Source organism: Plectropomus leopardus, chromosome 11 (genome assembly GCF_008729295.1).
Source record: "Plectropomus leopardus isolate mb chromosome 11, YSFRI_Pleo_2.0, whole genome shotgun sequence".
NCBI classification, from domain to species: domain Eukaryota; kingdom Metazoa; phylum Chordata; class Actinopteri; order Perciformes; family Serranidae; genus Plectropomus; species Plectropomus leopardus.
Window position 1 is genome coordinate 21,854,892 of NC_056473.1, and position 18,008 is coordinate 21,872,899.

At 39.9% G+C, this 18,008-nt stretch overlaps 1 protein-coding gene across 1 annotated transcript; it reads right to left on the reverse strand.

Moving 5' to 3' along the window:
* Window positions 1–5,534: 5,534 nt before the first annotated feature.
* slc41a2a (solute carrier family 41 member 2a) lies at window positions 5,535–15,346 on the reverse strand. The gene is made up of 10 exons (XM_042496450.1): window positions 14,954–15,346; window positions 14,554–14,661; window positions 12,256–12,327; window positions 11,977–12,121; window positions 10,997–11,143; window positions 9,876–10,023; window positions 9,598–9,677; window positions 6,657–6,788; window positions 5,793–5,941; window positions 5,535–5,711 (listed from the first exon to the last, which is right to left on the reverse strand). Exons 1-10 carry the CDS (start codon window positions 15,323–15,325, stop codon window positions 5,535–5,537), a joined length of 1,530 nt encoding a protein of 509 aa, XP_042352384.1. The 5' UTR covers window positions 15,326–15,346.
* Between the last annotated feature and the right edge of the window lie 2,662 nt (window positions 15,347–18,008).

Consider the following 18,008-nt stretch of genomic DNA (forward strand, 5'->3'; position numbering starts at 1 on the left):
AATAAATTCGTCAGATTTACATAAATTAATAGTTTTGATTACTTTTTCATGTTAGATATCATTTGAAGATGTATCTAGATTAATTAAATTAGCTTAACTTCCAAGCCTTGTAATGGGAGTTCGCATTTCTCATCATCATCTCTCTCTCCTAATCATATCATCATGAGTAGCACTGTCTGTTTGATCACATTGTTCGCGTCTTTTGACGAACACTACGTGTTAATCTTTTGGTGTTCTCTCTTTACAGTGCATGACGATGTACACTGTGTGATGAACCATGTCATTGTTTGTCTTTGTCCTGCTGGAAGGACAAAGTGTAACCAGGTCAAGATAATGAACTTTATTTTTTTCTTGCATCTCCTGTAATGGACTGCCTTGGCATGGTCTATGACTCACCCATTAAAAGGAAAAACACTGACCAAAGTGTTTGGTAGCATGGCCTTAGTGTTGACTGCACGGCTCAAACATGCACAGCAACTGCTTGAACAATCAGCAGGTAAGCTGAAATCACACATACAACAAACTGCACAACTGCAGAGGGGATCAACGCTCCTCCAAAGGTAACTTGAAGCACCCCAACGAGCTTCAGCAGAAGCAGAGGCACATGTAGATGACTTGAGGGCTCAGCATGACACATCAGAGGAAAAAATTGAAAGATGAGATTCAAGAGCTGGAACTTTCACTCCACAAAAAGGAACGGGAGCTAGCTAAGACACAACATCAGCTCGAAAAGGTAAGTCAAGCCTGTGATGAGTCAAACCACTTGCTCCAGTGTGCAATAGAGCACATGGAAGACCTCAAAGCTCAAAACAGGGCCTACTGTTTGCACTCTGAAGCTGACAAAAGGGAGATGCAGCTCATGCAGCAGCTACCAAAGACGAGGATGTGGTTAAGCAGAGAACTGCAATATTCTCTTGCGATAGGTCGGAACCGACAGACAAATCTTGATGAAGCTTTGCAGGAAGATAAGAAAGACAAGCTACTCAACAAGGTAGGGCAAGAAGGCTCCCCTTCGCTATTCTTCTCCCCTGTCCGACTAGACCCTCTTTTGGCCAACAGGGCTCCACCTGATTTGCCTAGAGTGGCTTCCTCCCTTGTCAGGAGTAACTCCGCCTCCACAATCTTACCTGCCTCCAAACTGGCAAACCTCTTTTGAGTCTTTCTGATCAAGACCTAGATTAGATTGCTCAAAACATACCACACTTTGAACCTTGTCCTGGTGGCTCCCATGATACCACAACTTACTTGAATGACTTCTACTTCTACTTGCAAAAATTCCCCAACACTACGATCGACGACAGGCTGTACCTAATCAGGGTGACCTCCAGTCGCGACGTCAGCAAATTCATTGAGCGGCCACCCTTCCCGGTTAGAGCTGCCTATAGGTTGCTCTGTGACACCTTAGAAAAGGAATTTTCGGATCCACTAGTGCAGACTGGCCTGGCCACTGCCATTGCAGTTAAGCAGGGGAGGCAAGAATCTCCCCAACAATACTATTATCGCCTCCTTCAGGCATATTTTGGTACCTGAAACAAACCTGTGATGGAGAATGAAGAAGATGAAGATCCTTTGCTCAATTCTGTGAAATGACCACACATAACATAACATTGTACCATGGATCCTAAGAAACTTGGTGATTACTTCGATATAGGATTACTTTTAACATTATACAATGAATTCAAAATAAGATGTAACTACAAAGTTGGTTACGAGCTTACTAATAACTAAGACCACTAGGGAATAAAACGTACTTTACCTCACTCACTCAAATTACATGAAATGAAAAGAATGGGAGGTGCTCCTATCTGTTTACTGAAGCATGGAGACAACCTCAACTCCAGTCACAAAGATTAGGGAAGAAAGGGAAATTTCAACTTACAACCTTGGTCCAAGTCATTCTGTCAGATGTTTATCACAACACAGGGTTATATAATGGCTTTACCCAATGTTCGACCAGTTGGTTATCTCAGCAGGGGAGGCAATACGATGGTTGCTTGGTATTGCCTGGGTGACCCCAGGAGGTCATTCAGACGCCTTACATCCTGTGATACGCTGATGGGGCCTTCGGAGTGCTTTACCTCCCACCATATGTCAGGATGGAGGGTGTCAGATACTGACACTTTCCTGTGGTTTAAAAGGCAGAGCGTATTTGCAGACATCCCCAGGGAGTATTAGTTAAGTTAATTAACAACCCCCTGTTGGATGTTTTGGGTTCGTAAAACAGTGTCTCTTGACGTGTCCCCCACTGTCCCCCAGGGGACATTGAGCTCTGGAGTTCCTCAGAGGAAAAATGTAATGACCACGCCAAGGCAGTCCACTACAAAGACCTAATGTAATTTAGGAGACATTTATTTCTCTGTACTTTATGACAAATTACGCGATCTAACCCGTTGTGTAGAAATTCACGCATCTCAGCACCACTATAGTCTCATCACAGTAACTTCAAATACATGTTAGGAGACCTAAAGGCAATATATAATGTAACACATGATTCTGAAGATCCTTTGCTCAATTCTGTGAAATGACCACACATAACATAACATTGTACCATTGATCCTAAGAAACTTGGTGATTACTTAGATATAGGATTACTTTTTAACATTATACAATGAATGCAAAATAAGATGTAACTATAAAGTTGGTTACGAGATTACTGATAATTAAGGTCACTTGATGGCAATAGGGCTCCATCACAAAAAGGGAATAAAACATGTGAGGTGTATTATGCTTTGTTTATGTGGGCCTTATCTTGAGGTCAGAGGTTAATGGATAGTTAGGCCTTGGAGTCGGATGTCCGGATTACTGGCACCAGGCTTAAACGACATGGAATGTGGCCCCTTGGAGGATTTTTGTGATTGGTCACAATAGATGAGGAATGTTTACTGATGTTTTGGGTTTGTAAAACAGTGTCTCTTGACATGTCCCCCACTTGCCTAGAGGGCGTTGAGCTATGGAGTTCCTCAGAAGGAAAATGTAAAGAGAAAACAAGATCAATATTTACAGAATAAACGGTACAGATTGTGAGATTGATTAAAGTGATGACATATTTTGCGCTTTTCGTGTATCCGCGCGCGCACCTTTTTCTTTTCTTCAATTTTACAAGCGGAGCAGCAACAGCTCACCAGAGTTTTGCTGAACTTTAACTTTTGAAGCCATTTTCTTTTTAAATCTCTTTAACGCTTTTCTATATGCCAGTTTTTGGATTGTTGTCCATAAACACTAAATAAAGCAGGCTTCTGTTGTAAAATCAAATACTCAAGAAGTTATGTACTTAACTGGAACTGTGTGAGCCTTGTAGCCTCTGTAGTTGTGTGCGTCCTCATCTTTGGCAAAATGCTTGAAACCAGAAACAGCAAATTGGCAGCAGGTTAACTCATGATTGAAAAAGTTCCATGAGATCTGAAAGTCTTACACAGAAGCATTTATTGAAGGAGAATAGAGATTGTCAGTACAAATGAATCACTATGTAATGCAAACCAACTCTGAAGGTTTACTTCCTGGCATGGAGAACGTAAAGGAGGTGTATGCGACACTCAGACCATATCTAAGATTCAGAGTCTGAGCTGGGATTGCCTGCACACCATGGCTCTCAGCAGCAACGGTGCTGCTGACAGAGTTATCAGTGTTAACCTGCTGGGGACCAGAGGGTGGATGCTACACTGTCACAATGATGTTGTCGCCATTATCAGTGTAACCACAGCGTGCTTGTAGTGCAGAGCAGCAATGTTTAATTTTTTTTTTTTTTTTACTTAAACAAATTAAGCATTAATCTTATGTTACTGATCAAAAATATAGTAATTTCACAATCAAGGTTTAGCATATATTTTTGTATGATCTCTGATGTGTTTTTGTAATATAATACCACAACTTAGTGTGTGGAACTGAATAGTGCAGTGTTTCACCTGCTCCCTTTGAGATAATTGGCAACATAGAAATGCAGAACATCAATTTATCTGTTAGTATAGTGGCAAATGCTCATGGATAAAAGATATAGGTGTACCGAGAGAAAATATTACCCCTGCCAAGAATTAAGGATGAGAGTGGTACAGGCAGTGTTTTGCTATTTATTTTTGAAAAAAATCATGCAGGGCATTGATAAAAAAAAAAGATGTAATTGCTCAGACAATGTATAATAGCTGAACTGCACACTGCCTGACCAGGCACCATTATATTCTGCGACGACCATATAAAGAGATATTTTTAATGGTGTAAAATAAGGTTATACTACACCAAGCTATATTGTAAAAAATTGTATTGGGCATTGGTTACTAAACAAGAAACTACCTAAGCTAACCTTAGACCCCAAACACACTGATCGAAAAGTGTCGCCAGCAAATCCATAGATGTCCTATGGTACCATGCATCCGAGGTGTGCTGCTCTCTTGACCCTCTTTACTTTTCTTTAATTTTAGGTGTGGAGTCATACTGCTTGTCAGCATCACACTTGGCCCAGGCAGCCAATCAAGTTAAGCTTGAGGCGGGATTTCCGTGGTATGCTGCTACGTGTGGTATTATATATTATATATATATATAATTTATCTTATTTACTCACCTAAATGTATCATTACACTGAATAAGAAAAATCAGTAAATGTTATCATTGGTTGGTCTTTTATTTCATTTTATTTTTTGCTCGCTATGAATCAACCTTAAATTATAATAGCGCTTTGAATAAACCAGACGGTCACTCAATACCTGCATGGGATGCTGAGTATGTCCTGCACATGACGTAATACGAAAGGAATCTTCAAATAGCTATTTTCAGCAAACAAACCTCAGACGTTCATGCTGGAGTCCGGCATTTGCTTCCCATTTGAATGTGATGTTTATTTTCTACACCTAAACATATAATAGAGCATAATATGTGGGCACTTAAGTCCACTGCAAAGTGGCAATATGTGATGACTTGGGATGAGAACGTGTTGACAGATTGGGAGGGCAATGAATAGCTGAATAGCAGGATCTCTGTGTAAAAAGGGCTTATATCTCATGATGCAGAAGTTTCATGTTAGCTATTTTCTTTAAGACAGAGAGATAATGCATGGTTAGATGACAAATTTTAATCACTTTTGAGTGCCCGGTTGTGCGTTCAGCACTGCTCCAAAGGCACATCACATTGTTTTGCCCAGCGCTCTTTGCCAAGGTGTTTTTGTAATGGCTGCATCTGTATCAACACATATTGGTGTGAGTAGGGCTGAAGTCACGTTGTATGTCACTCAGGTCATATGCAGTGAATTCTGAGGGGAGACTGTTGGCAGAGTAAAGCATATCTCTTGCAACCTTGGTCCCCTGGGAGACGGAGACAGTCCAGCCTTATTATGAAAACTGCTCTGAGCGGTTACTCCTAGGTGAAAGAGAGTTGAATTATTGCTCTGAGGAGGAGACAGGTCATGTCCTTATGCCTTGTTTTTTATATGGTGGAAACTCCTTCACAGCACTGAGTGCTTTAATAAACATCCTGTAAGTCAGGAAACTGTATAGCAAGCAAAAATGAAGGCTCCTTCGTGTGTTCTCAAACCTTTTCTTGCTTTAAACCTATATACTGCCTGAGTCACCAAAGCACCATAGCATGACAAAGGCAAGAGAGAGGAGAGCAGTCCCCAGTAGATCTCCAAGGGCAGTGAGGTAGGGTATTGCATAACTGTCAGGGTCTCTACCCCACCGCCACAAACCGTGTACCATACAGTCAGCTATACACAGCAAGGAGAAGACCTAAGAGATAGACATGAGTGACATTGTGAAACAGTGATGAAGCATTCAGTGGAAAAAATGACCACACGTTTTGAGACTGACCTGAATCAGGGAAGCAGTCAAGAAGACCACAGTCAGGAGAGGACTGGGCAAAGTGTTGCCTCCTTTCATAAGGTGAATGGTGTACAAGAAGACAAGCTGACCAGGGATCACCAAAAATAGCAGAATCTGAGCTGATCGATGGTTTGCTCCTGCCATGACAAAGCTCAACATCATATTTGGGTAAGGGACCCACCAAAATTAGTGTGTGCATGTGGGTTTTTAAATGTGGGTAAACCTACTAAATATGAGCGACTGGCTATATTCCCACTGCCACTGAACTAACCGCTAGAGAGCGAGTCTGCCTTTTTGTCAGCTGGCGTGTGTGTTGTCTTGTTGCTGTGTCCATGCGACGTCACGGACAGGCAGGAGAACATGTAAACAGTACAGGCAGTAGGATCAGAGGTCTTTGAAAACATTTCAATACTTATTAAGGGCCCCTTTCAATCTCAGATCCATTTGTGTTTAGACTGGTGTTTTAGTGCTGCTTAGTAGGAGACGGAGGGTAATTAGTGACGCAGCATCATTGCATCTTGCCAGTTAAAGAGCTGAAATTAGCATGTTCACTCGGGTGTTGGGGTCCCATAAATGTCAATAGGAGCCAGAGGCAATAAAAACCTGTGTCTACTGCAGAGTGATCTGTCCCGAGAGTGAATGCCGATTGTACACATTCCCATTGCATTAAAAAGCAAGATGTTAGCGGGATTTTTTGTGAAGTGGGAATGAGGCTAGTGTGTGTGTGTGTGTGTGTGTGTGTCTGTCTGTCTGTCTGTCTGTCTGTCTGTCTGTCTGTCTGTCTGTCTGTCTGTCTGTTGTGTGGTATGTGTTTACTCTGTATCTAAATTTTTTTGTCCTTTTTATTGTTACCTGAACCATAGAAAGTGCGACAAGGGTTGAAGCAGCCCTTGCGATCTTCAGGGACCTCTCCAGGTGGGAAATTCAAATGCAAATTGGTAGAGATGCGACTGGACTGTATGGAGACGAGGTTTCCTCCAATACCTGAAAGAAAAGAGAAGGTGGGGGGAATTCAGACTTCAAACATTTCCCTCTACAACCTCAAAGGATTTATGCAGGGGTGCTTAGGCAGCCCTGTATTAACTCTTTGGCTGTTTTAAGTGCATACTTTTTAATGCAGGACAAAGTGTTGAGCGGGGAATGGGGACTTTGTAAATAAAGCTTGTGTGCAGGTCTTCACTGTGCCTGTTAGACTTTTTTATTTAAAATGTATTGAATACTTGAATGATTATCAATTCTTTAAAAATAACAATTTCATTTAGTTTTCTTCACAGAAATGACCTCAAGAGTATTTGAGTGCGTACGAGGTTTTAACTCTGCAGTGAGAAAACAAAGGTATTACAATCAACCAAGTCGTCACCAAATATTGCGCAGTAATAAGGTAAATTTAAGTATATGAGAAAATGAGTTTACATGATGCAAAAATGGTAGCTATACAAAGGCCAAACAAAGGCAGGGATGAAGGCCTCTACTAAAACTAAACAATTGCACCCGAAGGAGTTGGAGCCTTTCCAGGAGGGTGTGTTTGGTATATCCTCCCTGCCGCAGGTGGGTCATGCAATTGCTTCAGGAGATCTTTCTCGGGACTTTCAACATAGGCCTATAGTATTTTTAGTTGTTTGTTTTCTTACACCCCTGAAAATCAGGACAGTTCCCTGTGAAGCTTTGGGAAATGTAGTGATAAAATAATGCCATTGAGAATGCATATTATAAACAACTATGAAGGTCAGTGAAAACCTGATAAAGATAATGAATTTGACCAGCTGCACACACAAATATTTGGAAAGTGCCTAAAATGGGAAATAGGAGAGGGTGAGAAAGCATACACCTTCGTAGTTGTTGAGCATGATCTCCACATATGGAAACTGAAATCTGATCCGGAGTGCCTAGCTACTGTGTGGTCTACAGTGTTAGCAGAAAATGACAGTATTTAGTTTGAAACATGAGTAAACATTTAAGCTATTTGTTACCTACGTGTGGTAATTTAATTAAACAAAGTTGCGTTTGTTGTTAAAAATACACGAGTGAAGGTCTGGGAAATAATGGTGTCAAGGGAGAGATAGGGTTAAGACGTGGAAATTACCTAGAATGCCAGCTTAAACCAGACACGATTAGAACTGAAGCCAAAAGATGAGAGAATAAGAAAGAGGAGACTCCTGGGTCCCCAGAAAAGGATGGAGATACCCGAATTCTCCAAAAGAGGATAAAAGTGAGCGTTTTGAGAGTGTTAGTTAGTCTAATCCCGGGATTGATTCAGGTTTGTTGGTGTGTTGTCAAAGACCACAATAAACTCCCTTTTGCAACTGACTTGGCTCATCTCCAGTGCTGCTTGGCAGAAGCTACTACCACTTCTGAAGAAAGCTTGAAAGAACAGCTAAATTGGATCCCAGTTTGAGTTAATTTTACATAAATCTTCTGAGGTTTTTTCCACAACAGCACTCCGACTGAGTATTGGGACCTCAAGGTTTAGAACCAGTTACCTATGCCTAAGGCACAGATATGTACTTCCCATAAGTAGACAGATTTCTCCAAAATTTAAACACAGGTGTTGTTTATAACTCTTCACCTGCTGTAATCAATCACAAGACCCCACAAATATATCCTTTTTTGAAGGGAGTCTCATGTTATTGTTAACCTGGCTCCAGTATTCTACACACTTGACTCCCAGGCTTGACCATCCCTAGACCTCTGACCTCAAGGTCTCTTTGTGCCTGACAAAATAAGGACCATAAGAAATGGACCATAATACACCTCACAGGTTTTGCAATAGTAGTGTTTATAAGCCCATAATTAGTAAATGCTACCACAGGTCATTTTCACACAGATATTGTTAGTATGAATTTTTAAGATTATGTATCCTCCATAGGTAGTTCAAAACTCTGTGTCTACCTCAAGTAAATATCTACCTATATGGTGAAGTCTTAGTGCCTGCAAGTTAAGTTTGACCATGTATACCTGAGCTGGACAAGTGCCAGCAAATTTAGCAACACACACATGTCTCACTCCTCATAAGAAGTCTAGTACCTGACATGTTAGTAACTGATACCTACCATCTGCGTCACAGCATTTTATAAATACTACTGCCTTTCTAAGTGATATGTGTGTCAGCCAGATTTCTATGTTTTGTGTCAGTTAGTCTGCGTTTAGTTTTGTCTTTGTCTGAGCTGACCCAAGCGCCCGTCTTTCTTGTATTTGTCCTCATCTGTAGTCTTGGTTTTAGTTTGTCTTTGTACTCATCTACATTTATATTGTACTTGTTTATTGTACTCGTGTTTGTTGTAATTGTAATCATAATTGTATACTTATACTTGTACTCATATTAAATGTATGCTGACTGAAGCTTTAACAGGTGTCTCCACCCTTAAGATGTCATCACAGAAAACTCATACTAACAGATATAAAACATATACATGTTTGCAATCGAGTGGCTGTCGTCTTTAGCTTCTGCAGTCTTCATTTGCAACTTTTAACAGAAAAGGCAAAGTTTTATATCACCTCGTCCTTGTTGTCTTTTTTGGAGTCAGTTACAGTTATTGTAGGGTCCTAACAAGAGTTTTGATGAGGGAGAGGGAATTTTTTATGGATCTTGGGGAGAATCTCACAGTGGCAGGGAATCGGTGAGGCTAGGAGGTGTATATGGCAAAAATAACTAAACACACTGGGACGAAATGTAGCCCAAGGCTTTAGCCATGACTAATAACTGACATGTTTTTAGGTTGTGTTTTTTTTTTTTTACATCTTCATCTCTACAAAAAGTAGCCCATAAATTCAATTTCAAAGGAGGACAACTCACCATTGATGACTGGAGCATAAACTATGATTCCTGTCAGGTTTGGGTCTGACACAGCTTTGTCCAGAATAAGTCCTCCAATACTAAAAGAAAGGGAACCAAAAAAAACAAAAAAAACAACCTTATTCCCCAACAGTAAAAATCTGTGATGGAACAGTGATGGAAGCAAGACATAGAATATCAAATTTTAAAATCCTCACCACACCTAAATGTACAAAGTTAGATTGAGCTTGATATGGGCATGCTTTTGAAGAAGTTAGTTACAAGATTGAGGTGAGTACCTGCTGATGACCATCGCCGTGATGATTGGTTCCCAGCCTGTGCGGAGCAAGATTTGACTGGCTGGATGTTTAAGTGAGATGACTATCCAAACAGGAATCAGGAACAAAAACAACAAATCCACCATGTACAGCACGTAGGGATACAGGTCTGTCAAGAGAAAAGGTCAGTAGGCTATTTATACCTTTAGTTTCGACCAGGAATCAGTTTGAAACATTTCTGTTCATTATGCCTGTGCAAGTTCCCACATCATGAGCACCATCTGTTGGCTGAAAGTGAATTTACATGACCAGTTACTCATGGGAAAAGGAGTGTTACTTTTTAAGCCATTGTGGTCATGGGCAGATTATTAGACAATGGCCCACTGGGCACAGATATGCAAGGGGCCCCACCATCTCCCCTACAAAGGAGCAAATACACAGATTTTCTGGTGGTTTTGCATCTCTTTGTTGTCATTACGAAACTTTAAATGGTCTCACTGATATAATTCTGTGTGTTTTGTTTCTTGTTTTTGTGTTGCTTTGTTGTCTTTCTGTGTCTCATTGTGATTGGCTTGTGTCTCTCTGGGATAATTTTGTGTCTTTTCTGGTTGTTTTATGTCTTGTCTGGTCATGTTGCATCTTTTCGTAGCTGTTTGGCTCGATTGATGTTTTTCTTGTCTCATTGCGTTACTTTTTGTGTCATTTGGAAGAAATTTGGGGTGTGTCACTTTTTTATTCTGCATATACTTGTGGTTGTAATGTCTCTGTAGTCATTTTGTGTCTCTTTATGGTAATTTTTTGTGTCTTTTCTTTTTTTGGTTGTTTTCTGTCTCTTTGTTGTCACTTTCTTTCTTTTTTGGCTGTTTTTTTTTCTTAATGTAACTTTTTTTGATTTTGTGTCTTTTTTGGTCATATTGTGTTGATTTTGTAGTCATTCTGTTTCTCTTTGTATTTATTTTGTGTATTTTTGGCTCTCTTTTATGTAATTTATTGATTGCAGTTGGTGGCGAGGTGACCCTGGCACTGGGCTCATTGGCCTTTGCCCCTCAGGCCTGTTCAGTAATTCATCCATAGTTCTGGTGTATATTATTTAGATTAAAATAAGGATACAAGAGTTTCTTGTTGGCCTTATCTCTCTTTACCTATGAGGGAGTAGAACCAATGACTGAAGCAGGCCAGCAAGGCAAGAGTGATGAGATCCCCAAAGCTGGCAGCCATGGGTGTGGCCACGTTATCAGGGTTGATTCCAAACCGTTTGGACCCAATAATCACCCCCACCATCATAAAACCTGGAGAATGTTAAAGAAAATGTACATTACTTAATTTGTTAGTAATATGGGGTCATTCCTGAGGTCATACATTCTGTCAGAAAGACCTGATAAATTTACTTTATTGACTTCAACCGATAGGGAGTTAGAATCCCCCTAAACTCTTAATTTCAATATCACTAATCAATTTTAAAAATAAAGGTGAGATAGGAGCAAAAAGAAAAGGAAAGTATGGAGTACATCCTGTGCATGCAGCCCATAACTTCTGTCCACACTTTAACCTCTGCAGCACTGAGCTGTCAAACTCAGTTTGTGCCCAAAATTTAAATTGTGAGTCGAGAAGACATTCAGCAACCAAATGTGGTAAGCCCCATGCACAATTGATTTAGATGGCCTAGATGTGCCTTGCAACAGTCCCTCTGTTAATAAACCCATTTCTAGAAAAATTTCTGTCATGGAGAGCACCTCACTTGAGAGACAATTTCCTGAGAAAGTGCATTTTGTTCAGGTACTTTTGGAAAGTTTGCTTTGAAAAAAAGGTTGAAGAATAACTTTAAGTGGGCTTAAAAACAAAGAATTAATACAGGTCATTATAAAGAAAGTGTAGTGAAGAATAATAAGATGTAAAAAGCTGGCCCAAAACAGAGCAAGGACAAATGGATTTCACAGAAACACAAGGGTCAGCACCTGTAAGTGTATGAATAATTATGCTTAATTGACTCCTGACGTGAAGGGTGAAGCAGAAACAAAGAAACTGGGACATCACAAGGTTACTTGTCATGGTGATGTGTGTAGGAGTGTGGTGCACCTATCTGAGGACAGTGGTTCAAGGTGACGGCAGGTTTTGTTGTTACCTTGAAGCAATGAAGCAATGAAAGCTGTTGAGACACTGGTTGAACACAGGAGCATTACGTGCTGTAAGGGCATCTTTGCTTCTGCCATCCAGCCCAACAGAGTCGCCATCAAAGAGGCTAACAGGCCGAGCACTGTGGCTTGTAGCTGTAAGAAATGTTCACAAGTTATATTCATCATGCATAATTGTGAAAATAAACAATGAAACAAAAATGGTTAAATCCAAGATGAAGTACACAATATCAGTCACAAGTTGTTTTTCCAAATTACAAACAATGCACCTGCTTGAGCGCCAAGTTCCCAGCAATCAACATCCACTTTTCACTGGCAGGTTCCATTTTTCCTGTGTTCACCTAAAAACATCACATATTTGTTAACTCATGTAAAAATGCAACATTTGAAAATGACCCACGTAACAGCTGAAACCTTAATTTGGCGATGAAGATCATGAGATATGACTGAAAGCTTCAGAATCCTGTTCAGCATGATGCTCTGTAGTCTCTGTTCAAAAGATCAGCATCAGGGGCCTCTCAACCATCCCTAAGTGCCTCCTTGTGGACAGAATTAGAACAGCACGGGTCAATAGTTCATCCTTACACTGCTCTGATGTGTTAATTACCAATCAAGGCCTCGGCCAATCAGGAGAGGACATCAATAAGGACTGGCTCCAGCTTCATGCTCTGAGCAGACAGTGTTGAAGATAATCCACTACACTTCAGCGAGTTGCCTTGTTTGTGGGACATAATTTATATTTCCTGGATTGTTTTATTCAATGCCATTGAGGACTGAGAGATCATGTTGCTGTTGTTTTTACCATCGGTTTAAATCTGTGGTTAATACATTTTCTCTGTCCATGTTTCTCAATTATTTTATTTAGAGTAATATCATACTATTTTCAGTATATTAGACTAATTTATATTTCCCGTTAATTATAGTTTGTTTCGTATAGGTTGAATACTAGTAAATGGCATCATTTCTAAGATAATTAATGCAAGTCTTAGTATTTATCATGTTTCAGAAACCACACGTCAGTTCACAATCCTGTAAAGAGTGGCTACACTGCAAAAATGGCCTGTCAAATTTAAGGCCAAACACCCTAGATTTAAGCATACTTGCACTTAAAAGAAGCAAATTTGGCTGCCAGTGCAGTAAGCAAATTTTGCTTGTTAAGATGTCTTAAAACCACTAAAACTGTGTGACTCTCATTATAGCCCATAAAATCTTGAAAAAAGATCAAAAACACTAATTTCAAGCAATTTATTTAAGCCTAGTTGGACATACTAGTGCTTAAAATAAGGTTTCTATAGACCTGAAGTGGATGTTTCCAGACTTGTCTCCTGTATCTAGTTAAAAATAACTCAGAAAAAGACAAAGACGCTTAACAAGACCAGGCAAATGATATTTACTTGAATTAAGTCAAATGATCTTTCCTAGTCAGCACTAGATAATCCATTTATACTTAAAACAAGACTAACTAGATTTTTTAATCTAAATATAAGATTATTACACTTGGTTAGATCGGCAGTTTTTGCAGTGTAGCATTATGTAGGAGTGTGATAGTCATTAAAAAACATTATAGGGACATCATCTGCTTCTCAACTTCTAACTTGGTGATTTCAAATTCATTACAGTAATTCAACCTGAGGATTTTGTAAACATAGGTGGTCTTAAGCTTGGGCTCTTGTAACCAACACCCTCTCCATCACAGTCTCATTTAACCCCTTGTTAGCAACCATCCTCACATCTTAGAACAACACCTTAAAGTCATAAGCTTTTGTTAACTACAAAAATTATTTCAGGCTTCTAACCAAAAACAATGACTTCAAGATGAGGGCTAAAATGCTATCACATTTGAGTTTCGGGACTAATTTATGGAAAACTTTATATGACCACAGAACAGTGCAGTGCCCATTTTGATTGTAATGAAGGAACACCCCACCCACATGGACAGATTATGAGACTACCTAGGCACATACGTATATGCAAAAGCCTTTCGGCCCCTGCGCCTGTACCCAGTCAGCCTGTTCAGTACTCCATACATGATGAAATAGTTTTGGACAACAATGGAGCTCTGTAAACAATAATTAGGATAATATTTCATCATTTTCTTCCTTTTCCCAGAATATCATCATTTCAGATAATCTGAAGTTTGCGGACAACTGGTAGCATCAATATGTCTGGCAGGATATTGTTCTGCAAGTTTATCTGTTGCTATTGTCTTCACAGGTCTGTGTGGAGTTTCACACAAGGGCTCAAATTCCATGATGCAAGAAGGCAAAAATATTATTCTGAGAAAGAGGTCATAGTTGCTCGGCCAATTTTTTTGTAATTCACTTTCACTCCAACTCTGTTTCCCAGCTGTGTCCACCTCATTGCATTTGTTGTATTGTGTATTATTTTATACTGTAATGTTTTAGACACATCTTACTTATGCCTTGTGGTATTTCTTTGTAATTGTTAACATACTATAAGTAGTTTGTTGACATGATATTGCCTTTTGTGTACATAATTGTACATTGCATGTGATTTAATTAAAATTTTGTGTGCACATGTCGGTGTGTGTGTGCACACACACTCACCGCAGTTGAGAGTCTTGAGGCTAGAGTCATTTCCAGGTTCCCCTTCATCCCCAGCACTGCAGGGACCAGAATAAAGAGCTCTGTGATTTTCTGAAACACGTCCCAGTTCTGCCAGAAAAGCAAAGTTTTAAACTTAATATAGAGGATGAACCACAGTCAACACCAAAACAACAAACACAACACGAATCATCTTTGTTTTCAGCCGAGGTGATGCTCACTGAAAATAAACACAGTAACTTTGAAAGTCAAATTACTTCTTTTTTTATCTTTTAAGTCATTAGTTCCCGGCAAGATGAGAATGTTTTCGAGACACAATCTCCTTGATTTAGCTCCCAGGCATTTTGAAAGGCAAGAAATGGTGACAATACTAAACTGTAAAGGACTTCTCTGTCCTCCTCACCTGAACCAGTTCAAGCAGCATCCCAGCAGAGACAGTCCCGAGCCCAGCCAGCAGAAATGGCACCAGGATCTGAAGCACCACACAACAGACTGACTCAGCAGGTGTACTGGAGCCACCTGCATCCTTTGCTCTCATGGATCCACTGAATCTTGAACTGCCGTAGAGATGTTTCGGGAGTAGATAGTCTGTCTCAGTGTACTCCTGTGGCTCATTATGGAGACTGTTTTCAACTGGTGAAATATCAGAGCTAAAATGTTGTGGACCTCCAGAGTGTCGCGATGAGGACAGGTTGGATCCGTACTGTTGGCTGGTGCCTCTGCCCACAGACCCACTTGGGGGCTGTTTTGCATCTTGTGACTCTGGAACAAACATGATGTAAAGCTGGCAGGATGCTACTCCTGCGGCTCCAGCTCCTGAGGAACAACGGCACCCACTGTACACCGGTCACAAAAAGGGAAATAAGGGAACACCAAAAAGCATGTCAGTGAAAAATTACTAGATACCGAATAGCATAACAATAAAAATAGCTGTAAAAGTTAAGGAACTGTTCATCCCCAAATAAAAAAAACCCACAGTTTTCCTGTCACCTGTAGTGCTATTTATTAATTAGGCTAGGATTGTTTTGGTTTGAGTTGTCAAGTATTAAAGATTTTGGAGTTGTCTGCCTTCTCTGGAACATAATGGATCTAGATAGCACTCGGCTTGTGGTGTTCAAAATGTCTCTTTCCAGAAATGACCCTGTGACCCAAGGTGATCCAACAGACGTTGTTGTGAGCAGTTTCATGTAGGAACTATTTTCTCTCTACTGAATGATACTCACCAACCATATCACTGCACAGGAGGAAATGTGCATCTGGTCTACTCATGAAGGAGAGGCTCAAGCTTGTCTCAGCACAAGATGTAAACATAAATCGCGTCCTGCTCGGGTGTGGTTCAGTAGAGAGAAAATAGTTCCTACACGAAACTGCTCACAACTAGATCTCTGGATCATCTTGAGTCACAGGGTCATGATTTCCATAGAGAGAGACATGCTGCTGAGTTTTTCTAAATGTATTTCTTGAGCACCACAAGCTGAGAGCCATCTCGTTCCATTATATTCAAGAGAAGGCAGACATCTCTATGGCCAATATCTCTAACACTCGGCTCACACCAAAACAATCAAGACTAATAAATACAACTGGTAAGAGGAAACAACTGTATTTTTGATTTGGGGGTGAATTGTCCCTTTAAGTAAAAAGCTAAGCATTTAGTTATAAACTCTGGTAGCCTACCACACAAACAAGTACTGTGATCCTGTATAACTTATGTAACTTCCATGAAAAATCAAGTGAGCAATGCTGGCATGTAGAAAGCTTGCTGTCACAGAGGCTGTCTCAGAGTCATCTGATGGCAGATTGCCTGCATTATCATTCTTCATGCCTGTTTCCCATCAGCAACACTGAGGCTGTGTTGTGTGACGCAGACAATGCTCTTTATTTGGAATCCCTAGGAGATGACCAGGTACTGAACAGCTGAGGTTATCTTCTTGTACGCAAGAAATTGTACAAAATGTGTAACTTAAATTTATTCCCATTCTGCAAAAAAAAGTTATATCAACAAAAATACTTGTTAACAGTTTATCTGAACAATCAACTTCATCCTTTTGAAAAAAGTTGAAATAATGTGGTGTCCATATAAACTTAAACTACTTTTTAGAAGTTGAACTGAAACTTTGATAGAGATATGTATACCAATTTATGATGTTAAATATTCAAAGTCAAACATCTTTAAAACATCAAAACCTAAACATGGTCAGAAAACATACAAGCACCACACTGTTGTGAGCCAAAGATATAAAATCAATTAAGTGTTTGTTATCTACAAGGAGTCCTGTACCCACAGATCTGCAGATGCACAAGGGTATCTACAGGAAAGCAGGGTACATCAAAACATTGAATAATCAAAGAATTTTTTTAGTTAGGCACGAATCATCTCCAAGATCGCTATCAAAGTGTTGAGGAAAAAATAAGAACTTAGGAGAAAGTTTTAATTCTCATGTCAAATTAATTTGTAATGCTTAGCTTCTGGTGTGGCTGTCTCTCCAGAAGCTCTGCTGCTCACACAGATACAGCTGCAATCAATGTGTCAATATGTATATAGGCTACAGTATATTTCAAATGTGATAGTCCAAGCAACATTTGGTCTATAGATAGAGAGTAGCATGGCAGAATAAATGAAAGAATGGGTTACCTTTAATGTGAAACCATAGGAGAAGGAGAAGCATATAGTGTCACACTCCACTGCTAACCGTGACTCTTCCTTGGGGCCTCTGTCGTCCTCTGAATGGTGCGCTGAGTCTTCAGTGTGACACTATCTCAACACCCCTCTGCATGCATGCATGTGCGCGCACACACACACACACACACACACACACACACACTCATCACATGGCTTTCACTCTCTCACTCCTTCTATCATGTCTAGTTCATGTACATTCAACAGACAGCAAGACATGCTCACATATTTGACAGCAATTTGTTAAAAGACCTCCAGTGCTGATCTGTGACCACATTGTAGTTATTGTTGATTCATCTCATAGAGTAGTTATTTACCATAGCCTATACCACAGGTAGTTTTTTTAAACAAACAAACAAACAAACAAACAAAAAAAAAAATTCAACAAAAGTATACAAATAACTAACCTTTTTAGAAAGTTGGTGTAATTTCTTTCTGAAGCATTTGGAAAAAGGCAACCAGGAACTTGATAAGAAATGTTTTTAAAATTATGCCTCAAAATTATTATTTTTAAGCACCTTTTCACGGTCATTTCCCATTAAGTTTGCGCAGGTTTCAAGGGTTAATGATAATCACCATCATCTGCCATCTCGTCGTCGCCATTATTTCAGGTTAAATTGGCCTATTTGATCACAATGTTTTAAGTAGAACAGAGGTATGTATATGAAAAAAATACTATCTGTCCGTCTGCCTGTCTGTCTACTTACTTACTGACGGGGTGACATCTCTTCTGGACTCCATTTCCCATGAGCACTGCCGACCATTCACAAAATCATGAGAC

Coding starts and splice junctions, on each gene's coding strand:
- slc41a2a (XM_042496450.1), bottom strand. CDS start 15,325: ATGTTTGTTCCAGAGTCACAAGATGCAAAACAGCCCCCAAGTGGGTCT. Junction 12,122..12,255: donor GGAACTTGGCGCTCAAGCAG/GTGCATTGTTTG, acceptor CATTTCTTACAG/CTACAAGCCACAGTGCTCGG. Junction 5,942..6,656: donor TCGCACTTTCTATGGTTCAG/GTAACAATAAAA, acceptor TTGTCATGGCAG/GAGCAAACCATCGATCAGCT.